The sequence below is a fragment of the Citrus sinensis genome, chromosome 6 (assembly GCF_022201045.2).
Source record: "Citrus sinensis cultivar Valencia sweet orange chromosome 6, DVS_A1.0, whole genome shotgun sequence".
Taxonomy (NCBI): domain Eukaryota; kingdom Viridiplantae; phylum Streptophyta; class Magnoliopsida; order Sapindales; family Rutaceae; genus Citrus; species Citrus sinensis.
This window is the reverse complement of record NC_068561.1, coordinates 23,417,545-23,438,887: the sequence shown is the minus strand read 5'-3', so window position 1 is coordinate 23,438,887 and position 21,343 is coordinate 23,417,545. Positions and strand designations below refer to the sequence as shown.

Genomic DNA, 21,343 nt, shown 5'->3' with positions numbered 1-21,343 from the left:
TCTGTTTTAGTTTGTTTTGTTTTTACTAGCTCAAATGACTACGTTTCATGCAAGTAAAAAGAAAAAAAAGACAACCAAAACGACGCCGTTTTGAAATAATTTAGGGTTTGACCCGAGGGAAGTAGCATTTTCCAATTGTTATTATTATTATTATTATTATTATTATTATTATTATTATTATTATTATTATTATTATTATTATTATTATTATTATTATTATTATTATTATTATTTTTGTCTCCCTAAAATGCAACTTACAACGATTAAAGACAAGGTAAAATAATGATACTGGTCCTATTTGATCCATTTGCTTGATATTCATTTTTACGTCATTTTTAGCAATTGTAAGTTAACTTAGGGATTGCGTTTTACTTTTGGCCATTTGATCGACATGTTAAGACACTTGTATTGTTCCTGTCTGGCAGAAGTAGCCAATTGTATTTATTTGATCATTTAAAAAAAAAAAGTCTGATTCTTACGGGTTTGGGAATTGAAAATGGACAAGTTTGCCTTCTACCTCACATTGCTCACAGGTTGGAAAAATTTCCACATCCCCTCATGTAATTTAAAAAAGAAAAAAGGTGGGCACTACTATTACAGTATTCCTTGAGAATAAGTAATAAGACAAATTTGTGATTATAACATCATAAAATTCAAAAAAGAAAAAAGTCACGTAGCATCATCATTCCATATATGTACAGAAAAATGAATATATATCCATAAGATCACATTGATATATAGAAAAATGCCAATTTTATGTGAATGCACAGCCACTTTTTTGGCAGAAATTGACATGTTAACTTTTTCCCCAAAAAAAAAAAAAAAAAATTCAATTATGAGGGGGAAAAAATTGAATTCTCAAATAGATTTACCATTGGAACACATTAAATAAGAACCAAATGGCTATTGATTTTATCAAATAAGAACGAAATGTCCATTGATTTGATCGATCAAGGCATAGGTAATTCTTAATAAAATTTGACGATGTTGACCAAAAAAAAAAAAAGAAAGAATTTAGAGCATGATAAAAAAATTAATTATAAATGTGATTTTTTAATTTTTAAAGCAGTGAAATTTTTTAAAGAACGAAACGACTTTGAGTTTTGAATCGGTATACCCTATACATTATATCAAAATAGATATTTTTCATTATCCTCGAATGGATTTTGTCCAACCCACAGTTTAATAGACTTTTTGTCCAAATTAACACTGTCATCTCTTTATACACGAGCTGTTTCGTTTCCTGGCATGGTTATTTTGCTTCAAATCAAGGGTATCTATGTATTTCTATTCATTTAGTCCATGTTAACAGTCCATCAAAACCTTGAGAGACAAGTGCGAATTTAGACGTAAAGTCTAACATAGTTAAGGGGAAGAAAGTGAAAAGTGTCCGGTTATGTTGGAACCACTCTACAATAAAATATATTTTAATAATCATACGATTAAAGTTATAATATTTTTTTATTATTTATTATTTTATGTGTGTAGTTTGATTCGTGTTCTATCTTAGGATAATTCTAAAGTAGTTATTATCAAGTGAAAAATATATATTTCAATAGGATCTACTGACACTAGAAACATCAGAATTTTTTTTTTCCTGTTTTGCCATTTTTCTTTCTTCTCATCTGTTAAGGAACGCTCGCATACAACTGATTGAAATTTGAAAGCTACTAGGGGAATCGCATCTGTTTCTTCTAAGCTGATATTATGTAGTAACTAGTCAAAAATGTGCTTCCAAACGCATTATTAAATGATTCAGATGTGAGACAGTACACCCAATTTGCGATATGCTTTTTTATTCCTCTCCTTTATTATATTCCACAGAAATTTTTGTTCAGAACGGCCAAAAATGAAGCCCATCACTCAGAAGATAAGAGTGTACCTACTATATGCAGATATCAAAAAATACTTCAAATCAAGCCATATCAGACAAAATCTCAATCCCACCTACGTGTCTCCCTATCTATTATAATTATTATTATGATTTTTTAAAAGATCGAGAAAAGATGAAAAATCTGACCGATTGAACACCAGCAATTATATGACAGCATTACTCAAACTTTCTTTAAATGATCGAGGGGCTTTCACAGCTGCTGAGCTGCGCCAAGGGCATATGACAAATATGCATTTCCTAGTGAAAAACTTAATAGAAGTTCTGCTCTGAAAAGTTGGGTCTGAATGAAATTTTAATTGATGTTCAATGACCCATTAGACTCCACTAATTTGAACTTCTCAGGATGCTGCTCTCTTGAAACAGTCAAAACATTAAATCGTTAATATTGAATTCTCAAGCAAAGCCAAAACAGAGGACAGCATACGAACTTCGTGTTTCTTTGGATTGGCTCTTTTTATTAATAGTGGCAAAGCAAACTAAGATACCATCATTATTATCATTTATCAATTTTGCATGGATATGGAAGTTGGAGAGAGCCAGGAGAAGAGATGGGCAATTACATGGGGTGGATTTATGGAAGAGCTGAAGAAGGCTGGCCGTATCGCGGCACCAATGGTGGCAGTCTCTGTGTTGCAGTACCTTCTGCAAGTTGTGTCAACGGTAATGGTGGGACATCTAAGCCAGCTTGCCCTGTCTAGTGTAGCCATCGCCACCTCTCTCACAAATGTTACCGGCTTTAGTCTTCTAGTAAGTTTGCTGCTCTCTACTCACATTACCTTCATCTTCAGGTTTAATTAATCCTAGAGATAATTTTGGTGATTAATGATTGAATTTAATTTGGACTTGCCAAGCAGTCAGGAATGGCTGGTGGATTGGAAACTCTATGTGGGCAAGCTTATGGAGCAGCACAATTTCGGAAGCTTGGAGTTCATACTTACACTGCCATAATTTCGTTGATTCTTGTTTGCCCTCTAGTTTGCCTGTTGTGGATTTTTATGGACAAATTGTTACCTCTAATAGGCCAAGATCCTGTAATCTCCCACGAAGCACGCAAGTATTCAATGTGGCTAATCCCTGCATTATTCGGGAGTGCAATCCTGAAACCACTAACCCGATACTTTCAGACTCAGAGCTTGATTCTTCCCATGTTTGCAAGTTCTTTTCTAATTCTATGTTTTCATATACCCGCGTGCTGGACTCTTGTGTTCAAACTAGAATTAGGAAGCATGGGTGCAGCTCTAGCCTTCAGTCTATCAACTTGGTTGAATGTGATACTGCTCGGATTGTACATGATGTACTCCTCAGCTTGTGAGAAAACTCGCGCCCCGGTTTCTAAAGAATCTTTCCTAGCCATTGGACAGTTCTTTCGCTTGGCTATACCTTCTGCCATAATGGTTTGGTAATTATTCCTCTTTTCTCTTAGAATGGTAATTTTGCTTTTTGTGTTGTTTCTTCTCTTTTAATCTCAAAAGTCTCTCTCTTATGGTGATCGATTATGGTGATTAATTAGTCTAAAATGGTGGTCGATGGAGATCTTAATTTTGTTGTCCGGCCTTTTACCGAATCCCAAGCTGGAGACTTCAGTACTTTCAATTTGGTAATTAGCTCCTATTTTAGTTATAACTATTTAATTTTGACTTATAAATTGTCCTAGAATTAAACTGTATATGCTTCTAATCGTTGTTGTTTTATGATCAGCCTTACAATTTCAACATTGCACTTCACAATACCATATGCTTTTGGAGTAGCTGCAAGGTCTTTTTTTTTTTCTTGCTTTTGGTTGCTCCCTGTGATTTGCATTTTTTTTAAAATAATACAAATGGAGCAGGCTAGCATTTGACTATGTGCATGTTAATATATATGTCATGTATAGTACTCGAGTTTCAAATGAGCTTGGAGCTGGGAATCCGCAAGCAGCTAGAGTGGCTGTATGGGCTGCAACAACTTATGCTGTGGTAGAGGCAGTGATAGTCGGCACGATCCTCTTCTGCTGCCGCTATTTTTTGGGTTACGCTTACACCAAAGACAGCCAAGTTGTGCATTATATTGCTGTTATGGCTCCTCTGATTTGTCTCTCAGTTATTACAGACAGCTTACAAGCTGTTTTTTCTGGTTAGTAGTTGCTTTCTAATTACACTTCTTTCAATTAAAATCTTTGTTGGATAATAGTATGGGAGACTGAAGAGTCACTGTTGACTTATATATCATTCGGTAAATGTCGTAATAGTTAAATAGATACATGCTATATATATATATATATATAGACACACACATATAAAGTATACATCCAAGAGGTTGGTGTTGACTAGATCAGTTGGTAATTATCTCTTGAATACACAAACCACAAAACATCTGGGATTCAAATGCGGTTCAAATTTTCAATTCTTAATAAAGGTGGATTCTACGTTTGCAATAGGGGTTGCGAAAGGGTGTGGATGGCAGCATATAGGGGTGTACATTAACCTTGGGGCATTTTATTTAGTTGGGTTGCCAGTGGGTGCCATGTTGGGTTTTGTAGCACATTTAAGAGGAAAGGGACTTTGGATCGGAATAGTGGCTGGCTCTGTTGTGCAGTCCAGCCTTCTCTCTCTTGCTACAACTTTCACAAACTGGAAAAAACAGGTTCTTGATTAATTCAAATTAAATTTATTTTTTCGTTGCTTTATTTTTCATTGTTAAACTTTAGCAACTCCTCAATGCAGGCAGCTATGGCCAGGATGAGAGTAGTTGATGGGTGTTCTGCTGTACAGAATGATTAAATAGCGTCAAAAGAAAGATTGACTGGCTACTTTGGCCATTGCAAGACCTCTTAGAGTTAGAGGTAAAATGAGGATGCAACGTTACTTTTTGATAAAAGTTAAATTTTTCCATTGAGCTGTGCGAGTTTAAGTTGCCATGTATATGAAATTTGATGTATTGATGAATTTTGATTTTGACATATCTCACGTGCTCACGTGCAGCTTTTCTTTCTACAAATTTTATACATTCTTTAGATTTTTTTCTCCCTATTTCAACTTAAGATTTTGCCACAAAGTTTATAGATGAGAATTTATGTCAAAATTTTAAATAAAAAGCTTGAGTTAAAATAAGGTGGTCATATTCTACTCACGATACAAAAGGAATAATATTTTAGGAATATTCAAAATTTTCTCATTTATTCATATCCCAAAATTTTTGTTGATCTAAATAATTGAATTTGCACCAATGATTTTCTACTCACGATAAGACCAATAATAAAATAATTTACTAATTTTGCCTTAGTGTCTGTTTAATGAGAAGAGAAGACTAAAAAGAAAAAAGAAAAAAAAAAGGTTAACAATAAGTAGAATAGAGAACAACTAAACACCTTGATCCCAATTCAACACATAAGCATCGTCCAAGAAAAATCTAATTATTTTTCTTAAAATTTTTTAGTTCGTATGCCACCAACCATTAATTTCTAGAGTATTCTCTCATTAAGATTGAGAGAACTAAATAATCAATTAAATTTTTTAGTATAAAGCTGATTAAAATTTACTCGGTTAAGTCTTTAAAGACTGTTCTAAAAGGTATTTAATTTCGTAGTAACTTTAAACTTGTATTAGAGGAGAGTCGCCGGTGCTTTATGTACTCATAACAAGGGAACTACAAGTGTATTTGAAAAAAAATTATTAATTAAGCATTTCACAGGTATCTTTTTTCGGGCATACATTAGCACTTACCTGTACATAGGCATCGTTCAATTAACTCTCCTCCTCCTTGTACAAGGCCCGCCCCTCCCTTAGTAGGGCCCGATTGAATGAGTTGGTTCCCAGCAATCTTTTAACTCACCAGATCAAACTCAACAGTCATGCGAAGATGTTGAAAAACTTGTCGCACGTGAGACTTCTGGCGACCACGTATGAGACGTGCGTTAAAAGCCAAAATGCCAAACACCAAAGCCAATTACACCTCGAGTCCACGCTCATGCTGACTTTTGTTCTCGAACTGTACAACCATTGCAATCATAGAAGTAAGAGAAGAAAATGAAAAGAATCCAGTGAGATTACTACTCCTAGTTAGCATACACAGAAAAATGGAGGAGCCGCTTCTGGGAGAGAGCAGGGAAGAAGAGACGAAATGGGTGGTCACACGAGGAGCGTTTGTGGAAGAGCTGAAGAAGTTGAGCTTCTTGGCAGCGCCCATGGTGGGGGTCACGGTTTCACAGTACCTTTTACCAGCTGTGTCGCTGATGATGGCGGGACACCTTGGTGAACTTACACTTGCCAGTGTCGCCATCGCCACCTCTTTCACTAATGTCACTGGCATCATTCCACTTGTAATCTACACTTTCCTTATTCCCTTATTCTTATTCTTACAAACCTTGCTTTCATTTCATATGTGTAATTATTTACCCCCTTGCAATACTAATTAAAAGCGTGTATACTAGAAGAGCAGGAGCTGAGATGAATTTTGTTTATTAAGACTTAAAACCTTGGCTTTAAGGTTCAATCTTGGTGTCAGTGACTCATTTTAAGGTCCATATATGGATGAATAGTCTAAAAAAATGACAGTTTCTGATTAGCCTGCAAAATTATGTCTTCATATTTGAGTTTCTGATTCATTTTCAGACTTGTCAAGTGTTTATGTATATTGTATTCATTGGAGCTTTGAATTTTGGGCAGTTCGGTTTCGCCTGTGCATTAGAGACTCTATGTGGACAAGCTTATGGAGCAAAGCAGTATCAACAGATTGGAACGTATACTTACTCTGCTATGTTCTTTTGCATTGCAATTTGTTTCCCAATCTCTGTTCTTTGGATATTCATGGACAAAGTATTAATACTGCTAGGCCAAGACCCTGAGATTGCCACCGAAGCCTGCAATTTCTCAATTTCGCTCATACCTGCATTACTTGCATTTGCTGTCCTTCGACCACTAATTCACAATCTCCAGTCTCAGAGCTTGATTCTTCCATTGTTCTTGAGCGCATGTGCAACTCTGTGTTTCCATATTCTTCTTTGTTGGTATCTAGTGTTTAAAGCAAACTTCAGAATTGTAGGAGCAGCATTAGCCATTGGTTTATCGTACTGTTTGAATGCAGTCATCCTAGCCCTTTATATGAGATACTCTTCGTCATGTGAGAAAACTCGCGTATTTATCTTCAGTGACATTTTCTCTTGCATTAAGGAGTTTTTCTCCTTTGCCCTCCCCACTGTTGTAATGTTTTGGTAATTTCTCAATCTCACTTTGCAATGTTTTTGTTAAGTTTTTGTTGTTATTTGTTTATATTGTGTTCTTTTGTTTCAATCATTATAGTCTTGAATGGTGGTCGTTTGAGATTCTGATATTACTCTCTGGACTTCTACCAAATTCCAAACTTGAAACATCGGTTCTTTCTATATGGTAAGCTTCAACATTTGTGTTTGGCTTTAGTTTGGGGAAACTCTCAGTAGGATTGATTTAATTTTCTTTGATCTTCATCTTGCAGCCTTACCATCTCATCAACACACTACTTTATACCATATGGAATTGGTGCTGCTGCAAGGTTTGATCTATATCTTATTCCAAAATACAATTCTATTATCTGACTATATCAGTGCCCTGATAATTTCTTTGTACTGAGATATATGCAACCTACCATTTTGTAGCACTCGGGTATCAAATGAATTAGGAGCGGGAAATCCACAGGCAGCTCAGTTGGCTGCCTGTGTCGTGATGGTTCTTGCAGTCACAGAGGCTGTCATAGTGGGCACAATTCTCTTCTGCTGCCGCTATGTATTGGCATATGCATTCAACAGTGACAAGGACGTTGTGAATTATGTCAGTGAATTAGTTCCTCTGCTGAGTTTCTCTATTATCATGGACAGTCTTCAATCAGTACTATCCGGTGAGCTTTTCCCCTCAGGATTTATTTGCACTCATCTAAAGAAATACCAGCGAATAATCTTGGGTGGCAGAAGTACCAGGACATATTTGCATTAATTTTTCATCAATTTGTTCTTTCATCAGGAGTCGCTAGAGGAACTGGGTGGCAGCACATAGGGGCTTATGTAAATCTTGGTGCGTATTATATCGTTGGAATTCCATTAGCATCTGTGTTATGTTTTGTTCTTAATCTTAGAGGAAAAGGCCTTTGGATTGGAATAATGATCGGCTCAGCTGTACAAGCAATTGTGCTTGCAATCATTACTGTTACCACAAATTGGCGAAAGCAGGTTTCAAGCTCATTTCACTCATTCTTCAATAAGTGTTTGTTTCTTTAACAATGAATCATCCTTGAATTTGTTTCGTGATTGGGTTTGCTTGTGGATATTTCCAGGCGAGAATGGCAAGGGAGAGGATATTTGAGGGAACATATTCAGCTGGTAATAGATCGGTTTGATTTGATGTAATAAAGTAATTAACTGCACAATTATGTTGCCATCATAACAAGATTTCTTAGATGACAGCTACAAGCTGGATTCCACAATGACATTATTGCATTAATTGCAGCAAATTTCTTTTAAAATGTATTTTTACACACTGCTTTTCAAGTTCCGCAGCGATGAGTCTTGACAGAAATATCTCAATGTCACTAACATGTGAAATTAAATTAGCCACAGATACAAAACAACAACAAATCTGTGTAGAATTGGCAGTGCTAACATCAGGCAGCTAATTATATACCAGTGAATTTTGGTAGGCTTCATTCCACTAGTAATATTTTCTTTATTCCCTTTTGTTTTTCATCATTAAAGCTGCTTTACTTTTTTATTTTTTATTTCTTTTCATTTTCTTCTCCACGTCAAAGCATGCTGGGTTTAATTAGTCTAATGACCCTGCCTTGTATGTCTTTTCTGTTATTGCATCCTAACAATTTGCCCGTGCTCGCTTGAACTTCTATCAAACACCTAACAATGTGCTATCAACTCTAACTGGTCACTAGTAAAATTTATCTGTAATGGGCAATCAGCTCTGAAACTTTGCTTTAGCTTGCCTTTCACAGGTGTGAGTACCAAACACGTCTATTATGCCTCGGCCAAGATCAACAAATTAATTAACTTTGATCAATTATTGGTGAAGAATTAATCAGTTACCACTTTTAAGATACTAAGAAATTTTGAGTTACTTTTCGAGCTCGATCATTGAACAAGCAATATTCTAACTGATCTTGTTAGTTTACTCCATATTTTCCATGCTAATGTGCAAAGTACCTTTAAATCTTGAGCAGTTCGGTTTCACCTGTGCATTAGAGACTCTTTGTGGACAAGCATATGGAGCAGAGCAATACCATAAAACTGGAACCTATACTTACTCTGCCATATTCTTTTGCATTTCAATCTGTATCCCAATATCTGTTCTTTGGATATTCATGGACAAAGTACGAATATCAATAGGCCAAGACCCTCAGACTTCTGTCGAAGCCTGCTGCAAATTCTGCTTTATGCTCTCGTAATATGGCAACCACGTGGGTATTTTTAAAAAAAAATTATTAGTTGACCAGTTCATAAAAATATTGAGCAGCAAAAAATGTATTTTAATAATTTTGTAAGTTTTTATATCATGAGAACTATTGAACAAACGGTTGACTCTTAGAGTAAAAATGTGGAATAAAGCTAAAAGGTTTGGTGTATTGTTCAAATATGAACAAGTGAAAGGGCATGTGATAAATTGCAAAACCACGGATTTTTTGGTCGTACATGAGCACTTACGTGGACAGGCATCGTTCAGTTAAAGAATAATAATACCAACGTGTAACTCTCCAAGTTTTCACAGTTTCACATCAAGTTTCAGTCATGTTTTCAATCCTTGTTAATTTTTCTTCAGATTCCTGTGTGAAGAATTTCTTGGTCCAAATTGTAAGAGTGACGATTTCTGATGAATAAAAAAAAAAAAAAAGGAAAAACAGAGAACCCAAACAAGGAAAATGATTAAAGTAAAAACTTACATGAAATTAATTTCTTTAGAAATTGTAATAAACACTACTAAAGTCGAATAGAAAAGGCATTGATAAGGCTAGAATAATAAACCGACAGAATAACTGTACTACTACTACTTACTGTTAAAAAATATAAAAAATAAAAATAGAAACTAAACAAAAATCCGGATGGAGTTGAGCATGCAGATCAGACATTGTTGACAGCAGTTTCTTCTTTGTGCATCTCCAGGCCTCCATTGGCGAGGAAATCATCTTGGCCAACATAACGGGACCAGAACCAATGGTTCTTCCACACTTGACCCATTTCTTCGATTGGAATTCCTTTAGTCTCGGGCAAGAAGAAGTAGATAAAAATGGTCATCAGCACGACGAAGAATGCGAAGAAAATGAACAGGCCAAACTTGAGATGGCAAAGCATGTTTAAGAATACTTGTGCAACCAAGAATGTGAATGCCATGTTCACAGAAACATTCACGCTCTGTGCTGCTGACCGGATTTCGAGTGGGAAAATTTCACTGGGCACCAACCATCCAAGAGGACCCCAAGACCAGGCAAACGCGGCAACGTATATGCAGATGAAAATTACGACCACAAAGGCATACCACTTGGGCAACTCTCCAGGATTCCCATCAACTCCAAATTTATAACCGATGCAAGCAGCAACAACGGCCTGGCAGATTAACATTTGAGCACCACCTTCAAGGAAAAGACGTCTTCTTCCCCACTTGTCGACAGTACAAATTGATACAAATGTTGCGGAAACATTGACTAGACCGGTGATCACAGCGGACATGAGTGATGCATCATTGCCGAAACCAATTGTGTCGAACAAAACAGGAGCGTAAAACATGATAACATTAATGCCAGTGAATTGCTGGAAGAAGGGAATCAGAACAGCCATGGTAAGGTGAGGCCTATATTTCCTTCTCAACAAATTCCTCCAAGGATGTTCAACTTGCTTGGATGCTTCACTGGCTGCAACAAGATCATTAAATTCTCCGTCAACATCATTAACACCGCGAACTTTTCTAAGTTGCTTTCTGGCTTCATCGTGCTGGCCGCGTTCAATCATTGAATTTGGTGTGTCCGGGAGGAAAACTGAACCGACGGTGATGATAAGGGCAGGGACCATGGCACCACCTAAGCTCAAACGCCATCCCCAGCCACCCTTAATCTTAGCAACGAAAAAATTCAACACGTTGGCCACTAAAATTCCAACGGTGATTGACAATTGAAACCCAATGTTCAAGGCTCCTCTGTATTTAGAGGGAGCCATCTCAGAGAGGTAGAGTGGCACAGACTGATTAGCGAAGCCGATACCGAAACCGAGCAAAAGACGGCCAACAATAAGCATCCAAACGTCTTGGGCCAAGCCATTGATTAATGCACCAGCAAGAAACAGAACCCCACCGAATAACATCGACCACTTTCTTCCGAATTTTCTTGTCACCGATGATGCTACAAGCGATGCTATCAAAGCAGCCAAGTATAGCGAAGACGTGAACAAAGTCAACGACTCGCTGTTATATTGACAGTACTGATTCGCTGACGAGTTTGCTTGTTGCTTCTCGTACACCGATGGGAAAAAACTCTTCAAAAACGAAGGCATTGAGGTCACACCACCTGCGTTATATTATTTATGCAGTTAGCTAGATTAATATTTTGATTAAACCGTCAGCATAACTCATAATTCACAATACTATAGTACTTAATTAGCTAGTTAATATGTATGTAAGTATAAATATATTTACCAGAAATCCCAATATCGTAACCAAAGATGAGGCCACCCATGGCAGCAACGATACATGTGATTGCGACGAATGGGGTAAGGTATCCAGGGTACACTCTGCCATTACCCTTATCAATTCCTGAAACAGCAGGCATTTTTTTTCTCCTGTTTTCTTGTTTTAATGAAGATGATGAATAAGGTAACGGAGAAGAAGTTAAGAAAGCTGGAAATTTGGGACTGATTACTAAGGAGCTAGCTAGCAGGCTAATTAAAAGAAGAAGGTATAGTGCTTTTCGACAAGCACAGGCAAGTCTCTTTATATAGATTGGTTTTCCTTACTTTCTTAGGACACTACCGTGGGCAAGTCTTTATTATCTACATAAAAATTTTCCTTATTTTCTACGGATACGGATAAAGACTATTGCCCTTTCTTTTTGTTCTAATCCGAAATTTTCCTCTTTTCAATTGGTATTTCTAATTTGTTTAGGATTTGTCTTATTTGTTGCCATATTAATTAGTTTTTTTTATTAGTTTAGTTTTGACTAGGATTTCAATTATTGTAATAGCTTTTTTGAGCAATAATTAAAACTAATAAATAAGGTTGTAATCTCAAATAATTTTTCAAAACGAGCACTTTTTTTGTGTTTAAAGTTTTTACATAAGGATATCTAGTTTTAGCATTAGTGAGATTACCTCCGCTACAAGTTAGCAAGCTAGCATAGTATTAGCAAATCGCAAAACGGAGGCGCCGCTACTGGGAGAGAAATTTGCTGGTTGTGTACGATAACAAAAAACACAAGATTCTTTTTCAGCCCTTGAGGAACCCTTAAATTGCTTGGGACTAATCACAAGCTTGATTGACAAGCAAGAAATCTTTGTAACATGGCGATACTTCCTCGGAAACTTGAGGATTTCGATGATGATGATGGTGGCGCTTTTCCTGATCAAGAAGATGAGATTGACGTGACTACTCCTGTAACAAAAGCTGAACTTGAAAAGATTGTTAACAGTGTTGTGAATGCTGCACCTACGCAGTCATTAGAGTCCAAGTTTATTATGTACAGACCATCACAGAAATCGGTGGACTTCTATTCTGGGGCTAAAAGGAGGATTTTAAGAGTGGTGGCGATGCCTTTGGACCCACTTGAGCCACCAAAGTTGAAGCACAAGCGTGTGCCGAAAGGTTCGGGATCTCTGCCAGTACCGGTCATGCATTCCCCTCCTAGGCCGGTGACTGTGAAAGATCAGCTGGATTGGAGAATCCCACCATGTATATCAAATTGGAAGAACCCACAGCGGTTTACAATTCCGCTGGATAAGCGGCTCGCTGCCGAAGGAAGAGGGCTTCTGCAGGTTCAGATAAATGAGGGATTTGCTAAATTGTCGGAGGCTCTTTATTTGGCAGAGCAGAAGGCGAGGGAGGCCATTGAAATAAGATTCAAGGTGCAGATGGAGATGCTCACGAAGGAGAAGGAAAGGAAAGAGCAGCAGCTACGGGATTTAGCACGTAAGGCAATGGAGACATTGAAGGAAAGCGAGCAGGGATTGCTGAGGGAGAGGGAAAGGGAGAGGGAGAGAATTCGTGAGGAGAGACGTCGCGAGAGGAAGAGGGAGAGAAATTTGCTGGCCAAGGATGTTGGTATGGGGAAGAAGAATAGTAAGATTGTTAGAGACAGAGATCGGGATGTTAGCGAGAAAGTTGCCCTTGGGATGGCCTCTATTGGTGGAGGAGGCAGAGCGGGTGAGGTTACTTATGACGCAAGGCTTTTTAATCAGAAGAAAGGAATGGACTCTGGTTTTGCCACTGACGATGATCAGTATAATGTCTATGACAAAGGCTTGTTTACAGCACAGCCGACTCTTTCAACCCTTTACAGGCCCAAAAAAGATGTTGATGCTGAAATTTATGGAGCAAATGCGGATGAGCAGTTGGAGAAGATTAGAAAGACTGATCGGTTTAAACCCGACAAGGCATTTGCAGGTACATCTGAGAGGTCTGGTACATCTGAGAGGTCTGGTACGAGGGACGGACCGGTTAAGTTTGAGAAGGAGGCTGAAGAAGCTGATCCATTCGGTCTTGATCGGTTCATGACGAAGGTGAAGAAGGGCAGAAAATAATGGAAAAAGTCGGCGCTGCAGAGGGACAATGAGAGCCATGCTAGATGATTATGCACGATTTGAAACGGGTATTGAATATCCCTTTCTTTCAAGTATTAGGTACCTTATTTTCATTTTGGATATTTTGATTTTGGATGCTTGAATTTCCTTTTTCAGTTAAACAACACTGATGTTGGGTGATTTCTTTTATTTATATATATATATATATAGGGAAGCCTTTACTAATTGTACGGAAGAATTTGATAATTGTGATGACAGCAGCAAAAAAGCTCTATGAGGAACAAATTTCAGAGCTTATTCCAAAAGACAACATTAATAGTTTTTATAGGATGTAATCTGCATCGCAAAAACTACTCAAAAGAGAACAGGCTTCTCAAGCAGTGGGTGATATAGTCTTTGATCACATAAGAATTGGTGTAGCCATTATCATCCTTGTAAGTAACATCAGTCACTCGTGCAAGATTGAGAATGCGCTTAAAGAAAGGCACTGCCACTTCTGTTGGTTTAGGAATCCTTCATTTATATCTTTTCATCCATTTGATATTTTTTTATTGGACAGCTGTAGCTTAAAAGATACAGTACTAAAGTGTTTGATAAACACTAATTGTTGTAGCTTGTAAGCTATGTTGATATAATTTTTCATTTGTATAATGAAAAATCTATTATATCTTTAATAAATTTGTCAAAATTATTATTTAAAATTTATATTTACTACATATTATTAATTTTTATTTGATAGTTACAGTTTTTTTTTTCTATAGCAGCTGTAACTTAAAAGTTACAGTACCTCAATTCCAAACGAAACCTTAATCACCTCTTTATTGCCATGTTGCATGAAGTAATATTAGATATCCGAGACTACTCTGTTCAAACTCATGAGACACTATATTATCCGTAAGTCTACACATAACTTCGGATGCTTTAACAATTTTAGGCTAATTGGAGATCCAATCAAAGGCTTCCTCGTTAGCAATCTCTCCCATGCCAAGAAAAAGACGCCGTTCCCAGCATATGCTAGCAAGTTGTCACAAGTGAAACTTGCATATACTCCTCCACTTTTGGAAAATAACCTTCATTGCACCACTTTTGGACTAGTTTCTTCCCCACTTCTATTACATATGATATGCAATCTGTCCGTCCTTCCTTTGAAATTTGCTCCTCAGCTTCACCAAAATCATCCAAGAATCCCTGTTAAATCAGTTTGATGCACTTCAGAAGTACATCTCTATTGCTAATATCCCACCTTTTGATAGCATTTGCAAAGACCTCAAATTCTTCAAGTATACTATAGGCGTCGTAGCTATAATCTAAAATGGATGCCATTGCAATTACACTCAAAATAGCTTTCTACAACGCTGTTTCTAGCATATGGCAGATTTGTTTCAACGTCTAAATGTTTCCACCACTCTGTGATGATGCTTAAATCTAGTTTTGCAAACTTTAGTAATGCTTTATGCTTTGAATCATCCCGTGAATAGAGCTCGATGTGATACATTGCCTCTAGCCTTGGTAAGCCTCTGCGGATTGGCCTATTCAATGCATGAAGTATTTCGTCAGAAAGCTGAGGGCCTACTTTGTAACCATTGATTCCAGGTGAGAAGCAGTAAAAGCTAGGGCTTCATCCAGAATATCTTTCCCCGCGAATGCCACGATGTGCAGCGTCATACGAACTTAGCATTCCGGTCACATCATTAATTAAAGATGCCTTGAACTTGCTTTGATCACCTTTGAAACCGCAGAAAATATCTGCTTTCAGAATCAAAGAGTAATTCGACTGAGATCAATCTCACACAATGGTCTTAAATTCGGTGAAATGCATATATTGAACATCAAATAATCATGAACTTTTTGGTCCAATTTTTGTTTGCGGAGAAAATGAATCTATTAAACAATCTACTGTAGGACTGACAATCCGTCTTCCACAATCTTTCATTATGATTTTATAATGGCATTAGAGCTTCTGTAGACAAGGGTGATCATGTTATGATTGATATATTCTTCGAATTTACGATTGCTCCCACCAAGGGACTCTGATATCGCACCAGTTTGTTTCAAACTTACTCGAATCAATTTGTTGCGGATTCCTGGCTAAGTTCAAATCTTTAGCCACGGGCCAAGACTGCAGAAAATTAACAAGAACTAAGGCTTAACTATATGCAGATTTCAAGTCTCAAACAATGTATTTCGTCCTGTAATCACAATTATTAGAGGTAGAAACGCACAGTTTTGTTGCGATTTTTCAAGATCATCCCCTAATCAAGTTGGGCTTGTTTAAAGATGGGCCCAAATCACATTTATAGCCCATGGCCCAAAGACTAACCCAAAGCTATTTTTGTCGTTCTCCTTTGGTGGGCGGCTGGCAATAGCAACAGTAAAACCCAAAACCTCTCTTCTTCTTGCTCTCCACTCAGCTTACTGCGGCTGCGCCTTCGCCTTCGCTTCTTTGCTTTGGTAAGCTTTTTATTTCTCCACGAATTCAAATTTTTTTTATATAAATATTATGCATTATTGCAACATCAATTTATCTATCTTCGTTATTTATTTATTTATTTAAATTTAAGCTTTCGCTTTTGTTATTATTATTATTATTATTATTATTATCTGTTCTTTTGTATGAGCTATTCGTGACTTAAGCTCTGTAACTGTATTATATGATTGAAGACGAACAATACTGTGGCTGGGATTGAAATTGTGTTAATGAAAATTTTACTTAAAACTTATTTGGCCTTAAAATAAAGTGAACTTAATTACTTATAAATTCTATCTTTGTAGCTTGTTAGAAGACCAGACATGATAAAGAGACGATTCTACAGAGCAGAACATGGTGATAGAGATGATGCTGCGGATTCGTCTTCGTCTGATTCGGACTCAGAACTAGAACCACAAGCCTCAGAAGAATCTGAAGACGAGGCAGTTGAACAAGTTAAAGAAAATGGTCAAGCTTGCTTGAATTCTTCTGGTCTGTTCGTTGTTCTTTACTCTTTCTCTAAAAGTATTATTTGAGGGTGTTTCCAGCTTTGGGTTATGCTCTTATTTTGCCTTCGTTATGGATTTTGCAACATGTTATTTTGGTTAATGCCTTTGTTATCAAAGTGTTCTCTCCTGTGTCATTTGCAAGTCAACTGCTGTAGAGTAAATCATGTCATTATTGCTTTTTATTCTGTTTTAACTTTCTGGACTTTTGGCTCCGAGGGATAGAAAATCAGAGAATTTTTTTGTTGTGTTAATTACATTGGAATTCTTTGAGAAGCTCACTGGTTTTGTCTTTTCTTTTCCATTTTGATTTGGACATTACAGGATATGAGAGTGAGGATAGCTCAGCAGAAGAGATGAATGTTGCCTCACCAGGTAGGATGTTCTATTTACTGTTTATAATACTGAGAGGCAGTTTATCTAATTGCTTAGATCAGTGTATTTTGGAGGATAATTGTGTCAATTTTAGGTATTTTCTGGGTTCATACAAATTGACTCAACCGATTGATATTAAAATAATTCTAGTAGGATGACGCAGAAAGTTTCTTGTTATATTTTAAGTTTGATGGTAACAAGATTTATATGGAGATGCTAACATTAGGAGTATAAGTCTTGTGCAATCTTGTTCAAATCCTTTATTAATTTGCTAGTAATGGCTTTAACTTGTGGCAAAATAAAGGTTTGAATTTTTTCCCTTTGATTTGACACTCTTTCCTTTCTTTTCAACACGGTTTTGTTTAGTCTTCTAGGAATAGTTGTTGTTCCTATTAGTCCATGTCTAACATATTTTTGCACCATGTAAATTTGTTTTCCTGTATTTCTTGTCCAGTGTGTTAGTCTGAGATGTTTTCTTTTTTTAAGAATGAATAATACTTCAATCTTCTTTCAATTGCCTTCTCAGAAATGGGGTTTTTTGTTGTTTCTGTTTCTTAGATGTTTGATATTATTGTGATGAGGCAGGTCTCATAAATGAAGATGATGATGAAATTGGAAATGACAGACAACTCTTTGTAAGTAATCAGCTTCGTGGTAAATGTGGTGCTAATGAGATAGAGTCTGAAACCACAGCAGAAAAGGCATCCATGCCAGCTGATTTTCCAGATTGTGTACTACAAATCAAGTCGATTTTCAGATGCAGAATATGCCCAAGAATCCTCTGTTTGAATGAGGAAACCATTAGGGCTCATCTTAATTCCAAGGTAAAGCATGGCATGTTGAGAGCATGAGAGAAAAAGGATCCTGCATGCTGCTTTTGTTATTTATTGTTTTATAGTAAAGGATAATATACTCTCTCCTAGCAGATGTTTGAGATTTTTAGTTTCATTAGTTTTTTTATTTTCTTATTTTTTTTAAGGATAATCTGCTTAGTTTGGTTTATTGGATTATTTTATTAACTTTATCCACGGTAATATAGTTAGATTTGCTAAGACTGAGGGATGATGTGGTCTCTACTGCCTTTTTATTTATATACACAAGGATGTATGTTGTAGTTTGTTTAACATAACCTGATTTTTCTCTCCCTTTATATGTTCTGAAATTTGTCTTATGGCACTTGGAATTTGGTCAGTCAATATAGGGTGCGTTTGGGATTGAGGTTGGACAGTTGTAGCTTAAAAGTTACAACACTAAAGTGTTTGATAAACACTAGCTGCTGTAACTTGGAAGCTATGTTGATATGATTTTTCACTTATATAATGGAAAATCTACTATATCTTTAATAATTATGTTAACATTATTAGTTAAAATTTACATTTACTATATATTACAAATTTTTGTTTCATAGTTACAGTTTTTTTGCCACAGCAGCTGTAGCTTAAAAGGTACAGCACCTCAATCCTAAATGCACCCGTAATCTATTTGGAGCTTTAACCAGTATACTTGTTCTGGTAAATAAATCCTTGCTTGGCTTGTAACTGGAGTGTTCTTCAACGGTTTTTATAGCAGAAGGAAAAAAAAAAAAAAACCAATGAGTAGTGAACCTACATTGATTCCCCATCCTACCATTGTTTATGCTATTACCTTCAAATTGATTTATATGAGGACGAGAACCGTGCTGGTACTTGACCCCCTAACGAAATGTCTTTATTGTTGTAGAGACATGTTCGGTCTGAGAAATTACTGAAGGAAAACAGGTTGAAGGCCATACTCAACGATGATGGTGAAATTGAGAACCAGGAGACAGCTGCAGAGATGAATGCTAGAATTATAGCTCTTTCACAGGTTTATTTTTGTATTATAAGTACTTACTTCTGTTTGGGATCTGGGACTCCCAAGCTACTGAATTTATATTATTTTTGTATTTATGCTAACTCCTCCAACTGTGTACCAGGACAAACCCAAATCGAAGAACAAAAGACGGCAGGGGAAGAGGAACTTGTCAAGGAAAGAGGTAATTTGAACGTTGCCATTATAATTGCATGTTCATGGGTTTTCATATACAGTAATTAATTAATTATAATTCCTTGTCACCTATTACAGAAAGTGCATGAAGACTCGATCAAGAAAAATGCAAAGCAATTGACCCAGGGCCCTGCCAAGAAAAGACATAAAAGTGAGAAGTGAAGAGTGGATAAATTGGGACCGAGGAATGAAGTGTAGTAATTCCCCAATAGTTTCTGTTGGTAGTTTTTGCAGAGCTACCAAACTCATCTCATCCTTGATGTTGGAAGTTGGAAGTGATTGCCGAGATAATTTATTTTGCAATTCTTCTTTCAGTTTTTGGATATAGGGTTGTATTGTGCTTCCAGTAGCTCGCATTCTTGATCCAGAATTCAGTAGATTTTTTTCATGATCAGCAAGAGTTTGTGTACCATTCTATATAATTGGTGGCACTGAAGAGGCATTACAGACTTCTGTCAAGTTACTAATCTCTATACCTAATTCATGAAGAAAGAATCAGGATAAATAAATAACATAAAAAATTAGCATTGGCAAGGTAAAGTATGAGACAGATTGTGCCTTTGAGATTGGTACAGCCTGAAATGTAATATAGACTAATCCACTAATTCTATTTCGACAGCGTTTTGACACCAATATGTCACCCAGATTGACTATCTATCAGGCATCAGTTCCTCCAAAAGCTCCAGCTAATTCTTGGAAAGATGAAAAAGTTAATCTATTGCTGAGATATCTACCGTGCCATTGGGACATGAATGATAAATCAGGTGGTGTGGAAGCAGGTAGTCCCCGCAGTCTCTAAGTTAAGGTTCTTGATTGTCCAAAAGATGATCAGGTGGAGATGATGAGTCATCTTCGTGTGGATCAACTTCAGCAGGATGATGAGGAGGAGGGGGTTCTTCACTACTTTCGGCGTGCTCAGGATGAAAATTGATGGGGAACTTTGTGACCCTAGGTTTATCAGACAAAATGTTCCTTTGGACCGTATCAATCAAAACTTTTTGGGGAGGTTCCTCTCTCAGCTGCTCATCACCATAATCATTGTTTACATAGTAGCCCACTCGAACAAACTCCTGACCAAGGTAAGAGCAAGTCAACAGAAGCACTGTCACACCAATAATGTCTTCTTCCCGAATCTTTGATCGGTGTGGTGGGTCAGCCTGCAAAAGCATGCACCACAAGAAAGAGTACAGATGAGGTCTTAGTCCACAGAAAATCAACAATCCTGGTTTATAATTTTATTTTTCTGGTTTAAAAATAAGTCAATTAAAATTGCCTGTAACACAAAGCGATAATTTCCAATTTTGACAGGCCCAACGAGTACACTTTCCAATAATTGATCGTAAGTCTCATCCTCAGCAGAACCCACATAAATAAGTTTCCACTCCAAATCTGCATTATGATTACACAATAAATGTCGTGCAATTGATTTAAGAAATAATACATTTACGGCAAACAGAACAAAGATCATTTGAAGAAGACTAATAAAGCTACTTATCTGCTTGTACAGTCACTTTCTCCCGCTTGTAAAAGTTTAATTTTTCTTTTTTAAATAAATTGATATGCAAACCCTAAATCAACCGAAAACAAAACGGAGAGTGAAAATTGATTACCGTCTTTGAGAGGAGTAACGCACTCGTACGAGATCTCAAATTGAAACGGAGACAAAAACGGCGCCGGATTATCCAAAACGGTCACATTCGCAATGTTCACAGTACTCATTGTCTCGAATATCATTAAAATTTCATATAAAAGTCAACCAATTCCTAGATTCCAGAACCTTCATCGAACCCTAAAACGGAAGCAAAGAGACAAAGATTTAGTTACGGCTAGCAGGTTTCTTTTTTAGAAAAAAAAATATTTTGGGGTAATGGGATTTTGAAATTAGAACCCTAAATTAAAGAGGTGAAAGTTGCAACGTAAAGCAGACAACAGATGAAAAAAAGTTTTGGTTTTTTTTTTTTTTTTTTTCTTTTGAAAGCAGATTTTTGTGTAGAGATTTGGCGGGAGATTGAACAAACGGTTTCTACGAGTGGGGAAGACTTGTAAAGGGTTTAAAATTCAATCAACTTCTAATTTAGGTCTGAAATCAGAAAGGTTCCCAAGGGCATGTTTGGTTTGAGGGTTGAATTTCCTACCAAATGAAAGCGTCCTCATTTTATTTTAGGCAAACGAGGAATTAAATTAATATTCATTGTCTATCATTCATATATATATATTAAAAATAATAAAAATATTATAATAAATCAAATCAATTAAATCAATATTAAATTTAATTTTTAAATCAAATCATTTAGTGTTTATTAGATATTTTAGCATGCTAAATTTTTAAGTTACGGACATCAAACAAAGCC

The 21,343-nt window shown here is 36.5% G+C and overlaps 6 protein-coding genes across 6 annotated transcripts; 4 read left to right on the top strand and 2 right to left on the bottom strand.

The window, feature by feature from the left end:
• The first annotated feature begins 1,807 nt into the window (after nucleotides 1–1,807).
• On the top strand, nucleotides 1,808–4,889 carry LOC102620467 (protein DETOXIFICATION 12-like). Its single transcript, XM_006482125.4, has 7 exons — nucleotides 1,808–2,641; nucleotides 2,749–3,293; nucleotides 3,405–3,491; nucleotides 3,593–3,649; nucleotides 3,768–4,006; nucleotides 4,311–4,516; nucleotides 4,597–4,889. Exons 1-7 carry the CDS (start codon nucleotides 2,408–2,410, stop codon nucleotides 4,651–4,653), a joined length of 1,425 nt encoding a protein of 474 aa, XP_006482188.1. The 5' UTR covers nucleotides 1,808–2,407; the 3' UTR covers nucleotides 4,654–4,889.
• Nucleotides 4,890–5,815: 926 nt separating this feature from the next.
• On the top strand, nucleotides 5,816–8,362 carry LOC102620732 (protein DETOXIFICATION 8-like). The gene is made up of 7 exons (XM_006482126.4): nucleotides 5,816–6,191; nucleotides 6,538–7,082; nucleotides 7,171–7,257; nucleotides 7,343–7,399; nucleotides 7,503–7,741; nucleotides 7,864–8,069; nucleotides 8,174–8,362. The coding sequence occupies exons 1-7, from the start codon at nucleotides 5,949–5,951 to the stop codon at nucleotides 8,234–8,236; spliced, it is 1,440 nt and encodes a 479-aa protein (XP_006482189.1). The 5' UTR covers nucleotides 5,816–5,948; the 3' UTR covers nucleotides 8,237–8,362.
• Nucleotides 8,363–9,638: 1,276 nt separating this feature from the next.
• Nucleotides 9,639–11,738, bottom strand: LOC102620176 (sugar carrier protein C-like). The gene is made up of 2 exons (XM_006482124.4): nucleotides 11,524–11,738; nucleotides 9,639–11,395 (listed from the first exon to the last, which is right to left on the bottom strand). The coding sequence occupies exons 1-2, from the start codon at nucleotides 11,654–11,656 to the stop codon at nucleotides 9,960–9,962; spliced, it is 1,569 nt and encodes a 522-aa protein (XP_006482187.1). The 5' UTR covers nucleotides 11,657–11,738; the 3' UTR covers nucleotides 9,639–9,959.
• Nucleotides 11,739–12,383: 645 nt separating this feature from the next.
• Nucleotides 12,384–13,844, top strand: LOC102619720 (SNW/SKI-interacting protein A-like). Its single transcript, XM_025100126.2, has one exon. It carries the CDS (start codon nucleotides 12,384–12,386, stop codon nucleotides 13,617–13,619), a length of 1,236 nt encoding a protein of 411 aa, XP_024955894.1. The 3' UTR covers nucleotides 13,620–13,844.
• Nucleotides 13,845–15,947: 2,103 nt separating this feature from the next.
• Nucleotides 15,948–19,451, top strand: LOC102619125 (uncharacterized). The gene is made up of 7 exons (XM_006482120.4): nucleotides 15,948–16,070; nucleotides 16,392–16,578; nucleotides 16,917–16,967; nucleotides 17,553–17,791; nucleotides 18,687–18,812; nucleotides 18,922–18,981; nucleotides 19,071–19,451. The coding sequence occupies exons 2-7, from the start codon at nucleotides 16,410–16,412 to the stop codon at nucleotides 19,152–19,154; spliced, it is 729 nt and encodes a 242-aa protein (XP_006482183.1). The 5' UTR covers nucleotides 15,948–16,070; nucleotides 16,392–16,409; the 3' UTR covers nucleotides 19,155–19,451.
• A 21-nt stretch (nucleotides 19,452–19,472) lies between these two features.
• Nucleotides 19,473–21,215, bottom strand: LOC102619413 (probable histone chaperone ASF1A). Its single transcript, XM_025100320.2, has 4 exons — nucleotides 20,881–21,215; nucleotides 20,603–20,781; nucleotides 20,266–20,381; nucleotides 19,473–20,149 (listed from the first exon to the last, which is right to left on the bottom strand). Exons 2-4 carry the CDS (start codon nucleotides 20,724–20,726, stop codon nucleotides 19,793–19,795), a joined length of 597 nt encoding a protein of 198 aa, XP_024956088.1. The 5' UTR covers nucleotides 20,727–20,781; nucleotides 20,881–21,215; the 3' UTR covers nucleotides 19,473–19,792.
• Between the last annotated feature and the right edge of the window lie 128 nt (nucleotides 21,216–21,343).